The sequence below is a fragment of the Trachemys scripta genome, chromosome 2, assembly GCF_013100865.1.
Source record: "Trachemys scripta elegans isolate TJP31775 chromosome 2, CAS_Tse_1.0, whole genome shotgun sequence".
NCBI lineage: Eukaryota > Metazoa > Chordata > Testudines > Emydidae > Trachemys > Trachemys scripta.
Window position 1 is genome coordinate 81504729 of NC_048299.1, and position 17287 is coordinate 81522015.

The following is a 17287-nucleotide window of genomic DNA, read 5'->3' on the forward strand; positions in this document are numbered from 1 at the left end:
TGCACTGAAAACGCTCTGGTTACATTGCTGTTCCCTAGATTGTGCATATCAGAAAATTTGGATGAAAAAGAAGTTCCTCTGACACCCATCACAGTTACTCTATGTTAGCTGCATCAAGAACCTCAGAGAGTAGGGCTTCAGCATATATTTACCAAGTTCTGGCAACATGTACTGCTGTGCCACAAGATCAGCTGATGTCCACTTCACCTCCAGCCTTCTCTAATTTGAGTCAGTTACCAAGGCACAGTCTCACAAATGGTATCAACAGCCACATTTACAGAGGAATAACTATTTCTACCATATGCTAACCAATAAAAAGGACCACAATATTAAGTGCAGTTCTACTCTGAAAAGTGATTATGCAAAAATGGCATGTTTCTAATAGACACATCTGCATCCTACGGTGTATTCAGTCAGATCACCTTACGTGACGAATTTTTTGATCCTTGTAGAGCCAACACAGCAGTAACATAACATGTTCAATTCCATTTCTTTCTTGTGCAACAGAATAGTGCATTAAATTCTGATTTTAAGGCCTATGCCCCTCTGCCAATCTATTGAAGACAGTGAGGTTATACAGATGTCACTGAGGGCATATTCTGAAAATTCAGCTCCATCTTGGCAGAGGAATTTCAGGGTCTTGATGTGTAGTGGAGAAGATGGTGCAGAAAGGTCTACATTTATTAGACACCGGGGATCTTTTTAGGAAAGGGAGACTATACAGAAGGAGTGGCTCCATCTTAATAAAAATGGAACCAGACGGATGGCACAAAATAAATTAGGTTTTGATTTGAGTTTTTAAACTAGGTGCTTGGGGGAAAAGGACAGGAGACGAGCAGTACAGAGACATCTTCCAAAGATAGCAGTAATTATAAGGAATAATACTATGTAGCCAATACAGGGTAGCACAAAATGCAACTGATCTAGACAAGGGACAGGAAAACCAGAGGAAACTTCAGAGAAATCATAGAATAAGGTGTTAAATAAAAAACACAGACATCTGTCCAAAAAAAAAAAAAAAAAAAAAAAAAAAAAAAAAAAAAAAAGCCACCTTACAAATGTTTATGTACAAATGAGAAGCTTAAAAAGCAAAAGTAAGTGAACTAGAATTCCTCAGAACAAAAGATGATTCTGATATAATAGACAGAGATGTGGTGGAATGACAAAAGTTAGTAGAATACTGTAATACCTGGCTATAAACTATATAAAACAGACTAGGCCAATTAGGAGAGTAGTTGTCTTGCATCTTAAGGATTCCATAGAGTCTAGTGAGAATCACTCTCAGTGGAGAGGACCATGCAGCCGAATTTGTATCGATATGAATCCTAAGCTTTAAGAATGTAAATCCGTAAGTACAGTTATGTTATTGGCCTCATGATCAAGAAAGGAAACCTAATGCAGAATGTTGAGAGAACACAGAGGCAGCAAAGCCAAAGAAAGAAAGAAAGAAGTTCAACTATGCACATATAAACTAAACGGCACAGTGGGGCAAAGTTTAGAGAAACACTTGCTTGACATTTTAAGCGATTGCTTATTTCTATAACGCAAGAGGAGAGGCTATTCTCAACTTATTCTCAAGTAACACAAGAGTTAGTTTGAAAGTGTCATTAGCTGAGCTGCTAAGTAATAGTGTGATCACAATATAATTAGGGTCAAAATTCTAGGGGGATATAGGATACCAAAAAGTGACACAGTGACAGTTTCAGAAAGACAGATTTTAGTAAAACGATAAGAGTAGTCAAAAAGTCCCTAAAGGCAAAATGTAAAGAAAGTAAAACCCTTAGAAGTGGCATGCATACTACCTAAGAAAACAATAGACTCAGAAGACCTGCATGCCACTGAATAAAAGGAGAACCAGGCAGCAAAGTGGTGAAATGACAAGGTTCATTAAGTTACTGGAACCAAAACCGCTATCCTTCAAAATTTGGAAATTTGACACTAGAGAAGTCAGACAGCAGCATAAATTATAGCAGGCAATAAAGAAGGGCCAAAATGGATTTCAAAGAGCAAATAGCTAAATATATAGTGATGGCACTGCTTCTAGAGCCTGATGGTTTCCTGGTACAGAGGGGATTATCACATTCCTCCCTGTTTTTATATAGTGCATAGCAGACATGTCAGGATTGGTACCATGGAATTCCAAAGAAGGACAGGAACACTATGCAGGCTAGTCTGATGCCCTCAGCTTCAAGATGGTCAAATGTAATCACAGATCCTGGACCCAGGTGTCTTGCACCTGCAGGTGGTTCATGAGGGCATCCCACCTTGTCCCTGAATTGTTTGTGATAAATGTCAGTCGGACAGTCAGTTCCCTTTCTGTATGTTCACTGGATCCAGCCACATCGGCTCTTGTAGGATGTGGGACAGGACTGAGACTTTTTTGTTCACGTGGTGTCCGGACAGTTGTAAAGGCTGAAGATTAATTCTGGCAAGCAGTGTCGCATATGTACATGGCAACATGTGGCCTAAGAGCTCCAGACATGCACACACCATCATAATTGGGTTTGACTGCAGGTAGTTTAACATCAACTGGAGACACTGGACTCTGCTCTATGGCAGGTAGACTGGCTGATATAGGAGCTGTGTGATCAACTCCCTAAAATCTCTCGTCTGAGATGTTGTTAGGGATTATTTCTCATTGCTCATGTGGAGTTCTAGTTGGGGGAACCGAGAGGAAAAAAAACTTAATCCAAGGCTGGGATCTGTATCTGATCAGCCTGTCATCCAAGTAAGGATAGACATGAATTCCCTCAAATGTACTCCTACTACTTCCTGGCACTTAATGAATACTCTAGGTGCCATGAAAAGGCTGAAAGGCCATGGTGTCTGTATTTGTTGAGTCTCCACAGGTCTAAGAGGAGAAGGGGGAGGACTTCATCCTCTTTGGAATTAGGAAACACAGAGTAGAAGCCTTTTCCCTTGCATTTCTTTGGAACTTCCTCTATGGTTTCCAAAAGCAAGGTGGCCACCTCTGATTGCATGAGAGGGGCAGGGGTGAAGAATGGAAGTAGATGGGGTAGCCATGGAAAGGACCTCTAACACCCACCTGTCCGATATAATGGCAGACCATGCCCAGTAGAACAGGCAAGGTGGCTTTGGAAGGTAATGCTCATTTGACCAGCTCTGATGTGGTTCCCAACTATGTAATCAAATTTGCTGGCATGTGGCATGTCATAGGAGCAGTGTGCATCGCCAAAGAGGAAGAAGGTTGGCACCCTATCATACCATGGTATTTTCTGTGCCTGATATTCAGGATGCTTGTGCTGGTATGCGGGCATCCAAGGCCTCATCTGCGGGTGAGGACCGTATGGCTTGTGATATGGTGCTGGGGTGTGATTCCCTGGGGAATTTAAGGTGGCCTTTGAGTCTTAATGAGTACAGAGCACAAAGGTTAAGTCTTCAATTGTGACCTTTACCTCTCTTGGGATACCCAATACTTAGAGCCACAAAGTTCTGCACATCACCACAGATCTCACCACAGTGCTGGAGATGTTAATTGTGACTTTGTGTGTCATCCAGGCTACCAGTTGACACAACTTCAACCCCTGATTATGTTTCTTACCACCTCTCTGGCATCTTGTGGAGCACTGCAAGAATGGGGGTGGGAAATTACCTTGTCCTAGGTTAAGAAGTTATATTAGGCCAGTAAGACCTGGCAGTTGGCTGCATGCAATTGTACAGAGAGGCAGAAAAATGTGACTCTCTCCCAAAGAGGTCAAGCCTTTTCAAGACCATGTCAGAGTCAGGCTTTAAGGTCAGAAGGGACCATTATGATCATCTAGTCACACAACGCAGGCCACAAAATCTCACCCACCCATGTCTTTGATGGTACTCTTGCTCAACTTAGATTTCTCCTGTACCACGAACACAACTAAGGAGCCTAGGTTGGGTGAATACAGAAACACTCAAACCTTGTTAAAAGCTATTTGGTACCTCTTCTCAACCACTTCTCATGGTGGGCATTATTGTGGCTGGCACCTGCCACAGGGCCTAGTTGGGTCAAGCAGCACCTTCTTTCTCAGAATGGTAATATTATCCAGGCCAAGAACTAATAGACGAGAAATACCAAATTATATGACATCCTACCTCTGCTGTCTCTACCTCCATACTTCCAGTAACCTGCAGAGGGAGTTCCTGGAATATTTTAAAGTCATCAGGCATTGGTACCAATGCCAAGTATATTGCCTTTTCAGGAGATGAAGCTAAGAGGTTCCTTAAGTGGCAATATGGGGTGCTGGTGTTGCTCTACCCTAGGATCTGGTTCCTCCCAATATTCCAGCATACATGTCTGGCCAGAGATGCTGAAAGGGAGCATGACCTCTCTATTACAGAAAAGACCCGTTCCCCACTGCCTGAGATGGTGGCATTACTGTTGACTCTTGCCAGTCTTGCGGTGGTGGCTGATCCCTGTAGGGGATCTGGCAAGACGCTGCATGGTACTGACTCTCCAAACCTCTCAGCTTGAAGATGAGAAGAATGTATGCCCAAGCCATAGTGAGGAGGAGACAACTCCTCTAGGAGCAACAACGACTTACATGGCACTCTCAGTACCACGGTTTGTACCAGTACCAGCAAGTCCTTTAGCACTGGTGGTTTTTCCAAGTCTACCTTGAGCTTATTCACCATGGTTGGTGTTGATGCTGAGGGGGTAGGTCCTGGAGCCAGGGTCAGTGGGTCATGGGTGCCACAAGCTTCTCCATTTCCCTAGCCCTCAATGCTATGCAAGGCCTGGTGGATTTCTCTGCAGAGGCTTTGCATTACCTGTCTTTATGGGAGGACACCGAAAGTTCTGTCTGGAGTCTCTACCACTATGCTTTAAGCAACCTGTTGGTGCTGAACTTTGACACTGTAGTTGGTGGTCCCGGTTTTGATGCTGATGATATCTGCTTTGGAGCCATGGCAGCTGTGCCCTGTTTCTTTCTTGGTGCTGTTTTGCCCACACTGGTATCTTGTCTGCTGTGCAGGGTGCTGAATGAGCCTGGCTTGTCCTCTAGCAAGATTTTGGAGCTCGTTTCCTCAGGCCCTAAGACAGACCTTTATGGATTGTTCTGGAAAGTGGAGTTTGACCCTTGTGTCTTATGACTTAACATATCCTAGCAGGAAATGTCAGGCACATTGAACATCTGCTTGGTACGTGTGATTCTCCAAGGCATAAGAGGCACCTACTGCATCCATCTTTTAGGGGGACTAGTCCAGCGCGGCATGAACAGGGCTTGAAGCCTACAGGTTTCAAGTCTGCCATGTTAAGGAGCAATTTTAAAGGGGCGGGAGTTTAACCTCCAATACCCTGTCCAGTCAAGTGAACAGGATCCCAGCAGTTGAAGCGGAAGGTAACCAAAGGAGTTCTGAAGAAGTTCACAAGATTTGAAGAAGGTTAAGCCAAATCTATGGTCAGACATTCGCCACGTTCCATTGTGCTGCCACAGGCCATTCCACTCTTTATGCCCTCACATGGGAGCACTGAACTAGACAGACCACGAGTCTAATCCAGTGCGTCGATTCATTCTCTTCCTAAATAAGGAGTGAATTGGCATTTGAGTCTGTGAACCATCATTACTGGTGGTGATGCAGAAGAAAGCAAGCAAGCCCAGTTTCACTTTTAGGTGTCAGGTTGAGTTTGTAGAGCTGGTAGTTAAAGGCAGCTTTTTCCCTGAAAACTGAACATTTGGCCTAGAAATCAGAAAGACACTAAATATTCAACCCCATGATGCTATTTTTACAGAGTATAATTTTTCAGAGAAGACACTCACTCAAAACTTGAGGGAAAACTCTAAATAGACATTAAAAAAAATACCTGAGAAATTTGAAAAAAGCCTTGTATAGGTAGAGAACCTATGTTTGAGTAACCACTGCTGAGTTTCCTGGATTGTGGCTGAAGGCTGAAGTTGCTGTGAGAAACAGGGTTGAAGAAGACAATTTTGATGTTAAATTGTTTTTATAAAACAAATAAGTCAACTAATTTTGTTACATTATTAAAAACAATTAAGTATCTCATTTCCTTTCATCAGAACACACCAATAATGAAATCAGTATGAATCACCTCCACTTCACTGATTATTCAGCAATTAGGTACAAGGTTTGCATTGTGTAATGAAGACTAAACAGCAATATAGATACTCACATCTCCAGACCCTTGAGAAGTTCCATCTCCTTGATGATTTGGGGAGGAAGAATTGCTACGGTGGAGAGGTGGAACAAAAATAATGATATTACTGGATTTTTAAAAGTTAAGAGAATAAAACCATTCAAGCATTACTGATAAAGGTAACTTTCAATTTCCAAAATGATAAAAAAAAAAGTCCCTATTTTATGGCAGCAGCATGATTCCTAGGTTAAAGACCACTCAGGGAATAAACTGGTCTGGTAGAGATATGCTGTAAGAAAGAGGAATATCATCACTTAGACTGTGCAAATCACTTGGTTCCTAATCTAATCACTGCTAGTCAACTGAAAAAGCAGCACCCATAATAAACTCACACATCCAACCATCTATCTTAAAAGGAAGAAATGAATAGTGGTCACAGGATTGAAGAGGTAAGAGAGGTGCTGTCCATCCTCTGATGCACAGGGTCAGTCACAAAAAAGGTAGAGATGCCAGGATCAGCTTTCTGAACACCCTGAAAAAAATTAGTGGTTCTCCTGAATGTTGCATTAGTGACAGTAAATTACACCAATACTTCACATTTATATAGCACCTTTCACCCCAGTTTCTTATAATTTTATACATATGGCACCACTGCAGAGGCATCTGACATGGAGGGCATCAGTCAACCAGAGCAAAACATGAGATACAATAGTAGGCTAACCTCTACTCTTACATAACATTCAGATCAGATAGTCTTTCAGATTAGACTTGAAAAACTGAACCTGATATAGATTCTGGCATGGAGCTCTATTTTGAGGCTTAAACTAAAGGATGTGCCAACCATACCAAAATGGTAAACACATTTCTACAAGACAAATGAAATATTTAAAACCTGATACTTAGATTACTAAGCAATCCTTTCCAGCAGAGCCTAAAGTTTCAGAGTTACTGTGTGTACTTTAAGCTTTTCTCTGCAGAAAACGCTTCTGTCAAACGTTCTCCCCCCACACACACACACCATTAGGCCAAGTCTGAAGGGAAAAATCTGTAATCTGCCACTGTCACGGCATCTCCTTCCCAAACACCATCATAAACAAAGAGATGCATATTAATGTTTTCTGTAAGTGCTTCAACTACAGCACCTACTGCAAGTAAGCCACCACACTTGAAGATGAAAAAGTAGAAAGACAAAAGAAAGGCGGGGAGAGAAAGACAACACTCTTGATCATAAATCTTCCCCTAGGTCCCTCATCTTTAGTTATGCTATCTCACCTGACTCTCCCTCCTCCCCCCGACCCCCTTTAAATGAAGGAAGGAAGATAAGTAATTGATTTAGCAGCTATTACTGGTATTTCACTGTGAATTTCACGGATTAGATTTACTGTAGTATCCCCCTTCCCTTACAGGAATAAAGCTATACTGGTACAAGCACTTATACCAATATTACTGTCCACACGAGGGGTTGTACTGCTGTAACTTCGCTGATACAGTTTAAGTGATCCAACTTTTGTGTAGATAAGGCCTTAGTAAGTACCCCAGTTAAAAGGAAAAGAACTTGCTATGGATTGTGCTACGGTCAATAAGTTAAGTTTCCAGCAATGGACACTGAGCAGGGAAAATATGATTCCTGGGGCTGGAGGAATAATTTTACAATTGAAAAAAGAATGCCAAAAGTTTCAGAGTTCTGAAAAATGTTGGCCAAAGTTCTACATTTCCCCCCACTCAAATTAATTTTGGGGATCGGTAGTCAAGCTTTCGTATTTATACATATCTACATTCAGATTAAAGGAAAATGCTTTAAGCATAAGATTGATTTTTTTAAAAAATACTTCAAATTAAACTACAGAAAAGAAACTTACCTGTCTGGGACACTGTAGGTACTATGTTGAGCAGAGGTAAAAGTTGGTGTTGGGGTAGGGCTATTGTTTACAAATGCTGTAGGAGTATCAGGCCATGGTGAGCACTGAAGATAGAGAAAAGAATTAAACAATAAGTTTATCGTAAAACCTTGTCACTTTGGCATGTAGTCCTACACTGAAAAGCCCTGAGTTCACTCTTGTTGAATTTTAATCTGAGTTTTCAAATTAAGTTTCCCACACCCCACTTGTTCCATGCATGTATCTGATCCTGACCAGGAATTTTAACTAAACCAAGGCTGTTTTACTTATTTTTTCTGTTCCACAAAGGAGATTCCTATTTATTATTAACTTGATTATTGCTTTCTAATGACACAATGAAGTTGGTGGGGATGGAGCTGATGGAAGGACTGCAGAGATTATTAAAACAAACAAACCAGACATCTGAAATCTGCACAAATCAACCCCAATAGGCAGCAAATGGCTACAAGAAGGTTCAGGGATAATGAGTATAAGCAAAGCTGAGAAACCAGATTTCAGTACTCAGTCCATAAGCTTAAAAAGGTGCCTACCCTGACAGTGCTCACATTAGCTGTTACTCTGAGATGTCTAGCAGTATTTCTTTTTCAAACTATTGTTATTTCGTTGAAGACTAAATTGATGCCCACATGCAGTTTTGCTCTCTCTTTCATGCTAAGCTGGGAGTTTTATTCATGAAGTAGTTATTCATCAGAAGCATTTACTGATAAACCCACTATCAAGTTAGGTCAATTTTTTTAAAGTCTACCAGCCAGGATAAAGGCCCTTTAAAATGACACTGGTGTTTAGTGCTCCAAATGCTTTATTATAATCTATTAAAAATAAAATTATTTTTTAAAAAAGATTTAGCTTTTAATAAGGAAAAGTGCAAGGACACATGGATAAACTGTAAAACAAGCAGCCAAACAAAGATTAAATGAACAGAAGGCCAAGACCATGCTAGACATGCCAACACAGGTTTCTGATACACTCCTCACGATTGTCCGTTAACCCAAATAAGCGAAAGTTTCTTTAAGGCAGTTTTTAAAGCTATTTCTTGTCCCTGAAAAGCAAGAGCTAAACAGTAAGTCCCAGAATTTAACAGGTGCCTACACTTCAAACATGGAAGATTCAGTGAACTTGAAATCCCTCATATGTTTGAGTACTGAAAGGCCCTTTTTAATCAACAAAAACATGAGAAAAATCTTATGCTGCCTGCACGTTTTTTTGACATGCTTATTAATCTTTTTGTGCTGGAAGTCTGTCTTTCACTTGCCAGCAATGAGTACACCAAAAATCCTAAAACTGGTTAATGTTCCTAGAGACACTGCTTGGGGCCTCAAAAGCTGGAAAACTTGGAAATCACATATACAGTGGACTCACGCTAGAGGGGGATTTGTGATCTTATAACTTATTAATACAAAGAATGTCACATTGTTACCATGTACAGATATAGCTGACACTGGCATACTAGACTGCGACTTCACTCATACTAAACATGATCGTTCACTGTTATCTGGTACTCCCCCACCCATTCTGCCATATCTACCTGACGTCTCTCATCATAAACTAAGACTCTAAGCTCTCAGGGACAAGGACTCTATTATGTGTGTACACAGCAACACACACAATGAGGCTTTGATCCCTAATTGTGAGCTTTAGGCACAACCACAATACAAATAATAAAACTAACGAGCCATCTATTTCTCTAGCACGAAGAGGAAAGTTTAGAGGGTAAAAGATTTCTGACATCCCTAAAACATGACATGGCCAGGATACTACCTCCTGTCTGTGCTCTAGTGAGGCAATTTTCTGTATGTACTTACCACTAGGACATTGTGTTTTGAGCGGTTTTGATTTTAATACAACTTATAGTAGATTTCTTTAGTTAAAGCTGCCAAAGATTTTTTAATTTTTTAGTATTTACACCAAATCAGAATAACCTGAGACTCTGGAGTTCTGGAAGTAACATTGCACAGTGGGCTTTTGACTAGCCATAAAGAGAAATAAAAAAAAAAAAACCATTCAGTTCAGTTGGGACAGTGGGGTAATTTCCTTTGAAGATTCTCAAATTCTCAATCCCCAAAGTCCAAGAGACTTCACTATAAACAAGACAAGAATTACATCTGTCTTACTCTTTGGCTGCTTTCCTGAAGTGTTACTGTTCAAAAAACTTGAATTTTCTGATACCATAATTTGTGATAAAATACTATGCGATAGGGCCCTACCAAATTCACGGTCCATTTTAGTCAATTTCACGGCCATAGGATTTTTAAAACCTTAAATTTCATGATTTCAGCGATTTAAATCTGAAATTTCACAGTGTTGTAATTGTAGGGCTCCTAACCAAAAACGAGTTATGGGGGCTGGGGAGGGAGGGTTGCAAGGTTATTGTAGAAAGGGTTGCAGTATTGCTATCCTTACTTCTGTGCTGCTGCTGATGGCGGCGCTGCCTTCAGAGCTGGGCAGCTGGAGAGCAGCGGTTGCTGGCCGAGAGCCCAGCTCTGAAGGCAGAGTTACCACCACTAGCAGCGCAGAAGTAAGGCATGATATGGTATTGCCATCCTTCTGCACTGCTGCCTGCAGAGCTTGGCCCTCCCTCAGCAGCTGCCACTCAGCTCTGAAGCGCAGAAGTAAAGATGATATGGTATGGTATTACCACACTTACTTTTGCGCTGCCCCATAAAATAACCTTGTGACCCCCTGCAACTCGCTTTTGGGTCAGGACCCCCAAATTTCAGAAGTGCTGGTCTCCCAGGTGAAATCTGTAGAATATAGGGTGAGAGTGCACAAAACACCAGATTTCACAGTCCATGACACATTTTTTGTGGCCGTGAATTTGGTAGGGCCGTAATGATAATGCTTACTCGGTCCTTTTCCAGTACTCTAAAACATAAACATAGTTATAACATACTTGTTTTGCTTAAATTTTCAAGGTTCCCCCCCCCGAAAATGAGGAATATTTACTAGGGCAGTCAAGCAATTAAAAATAATGAATCGCTCGATTAATTGCACTGTTAAATAATAGAATACCATTTATTTAAATATTTTTGGATGTTTTCTACATTTTCAAAAATATTGATTTCTATTACAACACAATACAAAATGTACAATGCTCACTTTATATTTTATTACAAATATTTGCACTGTAAAAATAAAAGAAATAGTATTTTTCAATTCACCTCATACAAGTACTGTAGTGCAATCTCTATTGTGAAAACGCAACTTACAAATGTAGATTTTTTTTTTGTTACATAATTGCACTCAAAAACAAAACAATGTAAAACTTTAGAACCTGTAGGTCCATTCAGTCCTATTTCTTGTTCAGCCAATAGCTTAGAGAACAAGTTTGTTTACATTTACGGGAGATACCGCTGACTGCTTCTTATTTACAATGTCACCTGAAAGTAAGAACAGGCGTTCGCATGGCACTTTTGTAGCCAGCATTGCAAGGACTGTGCCAGATATGCTAAACATACATATGCCCCTTCATGCTTTGGCCATTATTCCAGAGGACATGCTTCCATACATATAATGCTCCTTAAAAAAAATAATGTGTTAATTAAATTTGTGACTGAATTCCTTTGGGAAGAATTGTATGTCTCCTACTCTGTTTTACACACATTCTGCCATATATTCCATGTTATAATTGTCTCGGATGATGACCCAGCATGTTCGTTTTAAGAACACTGTCACAGCAGATTTGACAAAATGCAAAGAAGGTACCAATATGAGATTTCCAAGCATAGATACAGCACTCAACCCAAGGTTTCAGAATCTGAAGTGCCTTCCAAAATCTGAGAGGGACGAGGTGTGGCGCATGCTTTCAGAAGTCTTAAAAGAGCAACACTCAGATACGGAAACTACAGAACTTGAACCATCAAAAAAGAAAATCAACCTTCTGATGGTGGCATCTGACTCAGATGATGAAAATGAACATGCGTTGGTCCGCTCTGCTTTGGATCGTTATCAAGCAGAACCCGTCATCCGCATGGACGCATGTCTTCTGGAATGGTGGTTGTAGCATGAAGGGACATATGAATTTTTAGCGCATCTGGCACGTAAATATCTTGCAACACCGGCTACGACAGTTCCATGCTGTTCTCATTTTCAGGTGACATTGTAAACAAGAAGTGGGCAGCATTATCTCCTGCCACTTGTAACCAAACTTGATTGTCTTAGCAATTTGCTGATGTAGGACTGAGTGGACTTGTAGGCGCTAATGTTTTACATTGCATTCAAAAATAAAGGTTTTTTTGTACATAATTCTACATTTGTAAATTCAACTTTCATGATAAAGAGATTGCACTACAGTACCTGTATTCGGTGAATTGAAAAATACTATTTCTTGTTTATCATTTTTTACAGTGCAAATATTTGTAATAAAAAATAATATAAAGTGAGCACTGTACACTTTGCATTCTGTTGTAATAGAAATCAATTTGAAAATGTAGAAAAACATACAAAAATATTTAATAAATTTCAATTAGTATTCTATTGTTTAACAATGCGATTAATTGAGATTAATTTTTTTATCGGAGTTAATTTTTTTTGAGTTAATCACGCGAGTTAACTGCAATTGGCAGCCCTAATAGTTACACAATTTGCACATTAAAAGCTGTATGTTGCTCTCACTGTGCCACTTTACATTAAGCCATGCTGCCATTACTGTTGACAATATATTAAAATGATCAAGAAAATGAATATACAAGACAGCCAGTCAGAGGCAAGACAATGATGTGTGTGTCCACAACTGCACAGTAAAGTGGTTCCTACTCAAACATCTTCTGTTTGACATCAAAATAGTAAAACAAATGAATATCCCTAATTTCAGTGTAATGACTTTCAAAAACTACTAACATTCTCAACCTTTCAATGACCTAATATTTGTTCACCCTTACTTTCTTTTAAGCCACTGACTTCAGATCCTAAAGTCTCACATGAACGTCATTTCTCTTTAAATAGCCTTGTTTTATAGAAAGTTTGTTTATATAAGAATTGATTAAATAAAATATCACATGACAACAGCAAGATAGATGTCAGCATTATTATATACATCTATGATGTCTTGCAGAAGAACCAGAAATACTTTCCAACAAGCCACAGTTGCTTTAATCACATCTGCAATAACTAAAACTTGTATCCATGGAACAATCCTCCATTATTCTGTCTTGTAATATACCAGGGTTGATAAAAATCATTAAAAAAAAAGTTTTTGATAAAATACTTTGAGAGGGAAAAAACACCTATCTAAAGATACATTGTAGCTCAAAGATATCACATCATGGAATGGGGATTATAAATTCTAATTCTATAGTATGAGACAATATATTCATGTAATGTTTAAGAAAAGTTTTGTAAATGAGTTCCAATAGTTCATGGATTAGGGACCTTTGGAGCCACTTCCCAGAGCTGTTTTCTCCCTACTCTCAGAACACTGAAATTCACTCTGAATTCATGCTTTGAGAAGGTACCTAAAAAGTCAAAGATTGTGGGTCCTGTGAGAAGTTCACTCCCTATCCAAAGTATCATAACCACAGCAGTGAACAAAAAGAATTAGAGGCCTTTTTATGACTACCCAAAATAAGATCCTTATTCTCAGGAACAGAGTCACTTTTCAGATTTAGAGTGTGCTGCTTGATCAGCATGACTATTTATAGAGCCCCCATAATGGCATGTCAAAGAACATATAAAAATATAGGGTTCGTATTCCAAATAGCTTTTAGTCTAACATGACCATATACAATTAAAAATTCTGTTCATGTAATAAATTACTTTAAACACAGAGTCAGAAAATGAGGATATTACTGTCCCCAGAACACTAAATCAGCCATACTGCACATCTTGTACTTTTGGCATGTAAATTGAATATATTAAAAGATGCATTTAAGAAGAAACAAGCATAAAAGTACTAGGTACATGCTATAGGGCCAAGCAAAGTTTACTAGGATAACCTTAAAATTAAGTATAACCCACCCATATACTTTATACTGCATCATTTGGCTTTGTTTCTCCAGAGGAGTGGAAGAGAATGCAGCAGTGTGGAGGAAGGAGATACGGTCACATGGAGGATCTTACTTGAATACTGAGTGTCTGCACATGTGCAGAGAGTAGGGCATGGTAACTCAAAGACCCAGAAACTTCCAGAACAGAGTGGTAGTTACCAGACATTCTCAGTTGCTGTTCTGAGGCTGTATAGGAAGTTTTCACTGTGGGCTACTCACTTAGCAGTCATATTCTAGTCACCCTCAGAGAGCTGAGCCAACCAGAGAGCAGTGGATGGAGTGGTTATAAACAGAGGTGTTAAAAGTAGTCCCATGGACTCAACAGGTGATTATTTCATGGTTCTGTGTCAATCTGCTGTGAGGGCTGGGTCCCAATCCCTGTACCATCTTGGACACAGGCTGCAGATTTCTGTTTCCCCACAACTGAGAGCACCTGTCAGCTATTAACCCAAGGTTTAGAATGCTGCTAGCTGTGGAGGCCCACATTGTTTGCTGACAGGGTTCTAAAGTGTTTGAAAGGACTGAAATGCTGCCATTTCTCAGGCTCTGAAGAGTCCAGATGACATACTGTGGTCACACTACAAAGAGCAAGAAAGCACCTGTTTGAAGATCAGAGGGGAATGCGTTTTGATAGGTGCACTAATGTACAGAAAACGTCGTATTAAAACCTTGTATTTGAATGTTTCTAACAGAAATAAAAGGGGGAAGTCTGTATAAGGAACACCAGCAGATTTACTGTTTAATAGCTTTTATTTAAAAGTTATTCACAGCATTCCAAATACTATTTACCATGTTTTATGCTGTTTACAAGTGTTTTGTGTGCATTAAATGTTTGTTTTACTAAGAAAATGTATGGTACTCACTCTCTGAAGCTGACTGGGAACTATTAGCATCCATTTATCAAGGTTTACATATAATAGCCCTGAAGTTTAACTGTCATGTGTTTCTGAAAAGTCCTTACAAGACAGAACTCTAGCCTGTGCTTCAGCAAAGAGTTAAGCTGAGGTTCAGTATAGTTACACACAATATTGCATGAGCAGCCCATGTACCCCATTACATAAACAAGTCAAAAACTGAAGTGTACTATGAACTGAAAATTATTCTAATTTTGTATTTCAATTAACTTTTGTTTAAAAGAATTAAGCTCTGTACAGTACAAGCCTTACACTTGCAAAACTTAACATTCAGCATATTATAAACTCCACATTTGCAAAGATTAGGAAGTTTGAGAAGTATGGCTCATAACAGAGCCCTTTAATCACTGAAAGCCTTCAGCCTGTAGTTCTACAGGACCTCCCTTGAGACAGAGAAGACATGAAACGCAGGATTAAAAACAACAACAAATCTCCTGGGCTTAAAGAGTCTTGACTACAAGAGAAGAAAGTAGTGAAGACCTAATGAAATCATTATGAAAAGGGCTAGGTCCATTTTTGCCAAATGTAAGGGAAGTTCTATCTTTCTCTAGAGACTAAGCTCTGGCTTTCCAGCACTTAAGAGGGATGCAAACTGGAGATCTCCTTCCCACAGGACGACACCTGCCTGACAACTAGCAGCAGCAACAATATGCACTTAGCAGGAGGCCACATCCAAAGAGAGATTCACTGAGCACGGGGAGAAGAACTCCCTGGGCATTACCATACTCTAAAATACCTAATTTAGTCAGAAAGGAAAAAGAGGTTCAAAAACGTAAACACTGGAAGTCGAGCCTTGCCATCTGAAAGAGCTGCCTCCACCTAATTAGAAGTGTTAACATGCTTTATAGGGAGAGACACATGTTGAGCACTGATTTTTTTTTGTTTCCCCTGTATACATCTGCTGATGGACATCCTGCCCAGCAGCAGAAGAATGTCTGGGTTGACAATGGATACTGCAGAAGAAATGCAACAGCTTCAACTAAGGAACTAGGTATTCTGGATTGCCAATATTTTACTATAAACTTTAGGTAATTCCAGACAACCCAGTGTTTACTACAGCATCAGGTAAAACAAAATTCTCCAAAGAATTCATCCCACTGTTTACAGTGCTCGATTATAGCGCCTCAGTTGTGTGGGGCATTTCATAAACAAAGAATGAACAGGTCCCTTGCCTTGAGAAATGTACAAGCAGAATTTTGAATAGCACACAAAGGGATGACAAAGTGGGGAGGGAAATACTGATGGACAAAAGTCAGCTAATTGTCACTTAAGTGCTTTAGGGGAAGAGGTGTCAAGGAAATACAAACAAAACTTGCTTGTTCAGTGAATTAAGTCAAATAATTGACTTTCACAGGTGGACATTAATATATGACCAAATTTACCAACACGTAGATGCAGGATCATGACTTGCCCAAACAAATAAGTTGCTAAGATCTATCTTAGAAATAAAGATATTGGAAAATATTTATCGTTCACCATAAGTGTCAGTTTAAACACCTGGAAGGTTAAAACTTGATAGGGAGAGTGTAAAATATACATATTTGCTTCTTTGAAGCAGACAGATACAGGAATAAATAGAGGGTCCACATGCTGTGAGAAAAAGTAGTGCTCAATAACATTAAGCCTTGCTGTATCTGAGAGAGCATAAGGAGAACAAGATGCGGAGAGCCAGAGGAAACAAAGTAATATTACTACAAACAACCTCTCTGCAACAATACATGGGGCTTTAAAAGTACAGATGTATATGGAAACTTACATTAAAAACGCAGGTGGAAATATGGGACAAAACATATATGCTGTATCTAAATTGCTATTATCTTTACTTTCACTGATTACATATATATAAAGAAAGCAAATAGCTTTTAAAAAACATCTAGCTATTTCAATAAAGGAAATGCAGGTATAAACTGAAAGATTTTTTTTTTTTTAAATATTAAAGAGTCACGCAGTCCCTCTGCAACAATTTGTCTTAAGTGTTAGATTTAGGAAGCATTCCTCACTGAAACAGAGTAATTGGTGTAAACAAGAGTGAATGAAATTAAGCCAAGGCAGTCAAAATGTTTTTATTTTTGATCATGGAAGTTTCTCCTATATCTAACACTGCACAAGGTATCTTGCACAATGAAAAGGTAAGCAGAAGTCCCTTACAGTGCCTCGCTTTGCCAGAGAATCACCGCAGTCTGCTGGCAAAGTCCGCTTGCTGGACTTTTTCTGCTCATGTTCAACTGCATCTTCAATTATAGGCTCAAGCCTCATCTGGACAAACACCAAAGATTTGGATCAATTTCTTTTCATTATACAGTGAGGAAAGATCTAAAAGCCTTTTAAAAACTTTTGCAATCTTTAGAAAACTGTATAGAACGCACTGGTGTTTAAATAAAAAGAAAATGCAAATACCCAGTGAGGCTC

The 17287-nt window shown here is 39.5% G+C and overlaps 2 protein-coding genes across 6 annotated transcripts in view; one reads left to right on the forward strand and one right to left on the reverse strand.

Annotated features, from left to right (window-relative positions):
* Positions 1–17034, forward strand: part of FBXL2 (F-box and leucine rich repeat protein 2) — a 143330-nt gene extending 126296 nt beyond the window's left edge. Inside the window, exon 16 of the transcript XR_004644505.1 lies at positions 13977–17034. The gene's annotated coding sequence lies outside the window, so the exon portion shown is untranslated. The remainder of the gene's footprint in view (positions 1–13976) is intronic.
* Positions 1–17287, reverse strand: part of UBP1 (upstream binding protein 1) — a 52926-nt gene that overhangs the window by 8500 nt on the left and 27139 nt on the right. For 4 of the 5 annotated variants that reach the window (XR_004644504.1, XM_034761027.1, XM_034761029.1 and 1 more), the window contains 4 exons: positions 17027–17134; positions 7945–8048; positions 6122–6176; positions 5795–5888 (listed from right to left, as the gene is read on the reverse strand). Coding sequence is in view for 4 of the 5 variants with exons in the window: in XM_034761027.1 (XP_034616918.1) it covers positions 5795–5888; positions 6122–6176; positions 7945–8048; positions 17027–17134 (361 nt within the window). In the remaining variant the exon portion in view is untranslated. The remainder of the gene's footprint in view (positions 1–5794; positions 5889–6121; positions 6177–7944; positions 8049–17026; positions 17135–17287) is intronic. The other variant, XM_034761028.1, reaches the window with a different exon arrangement.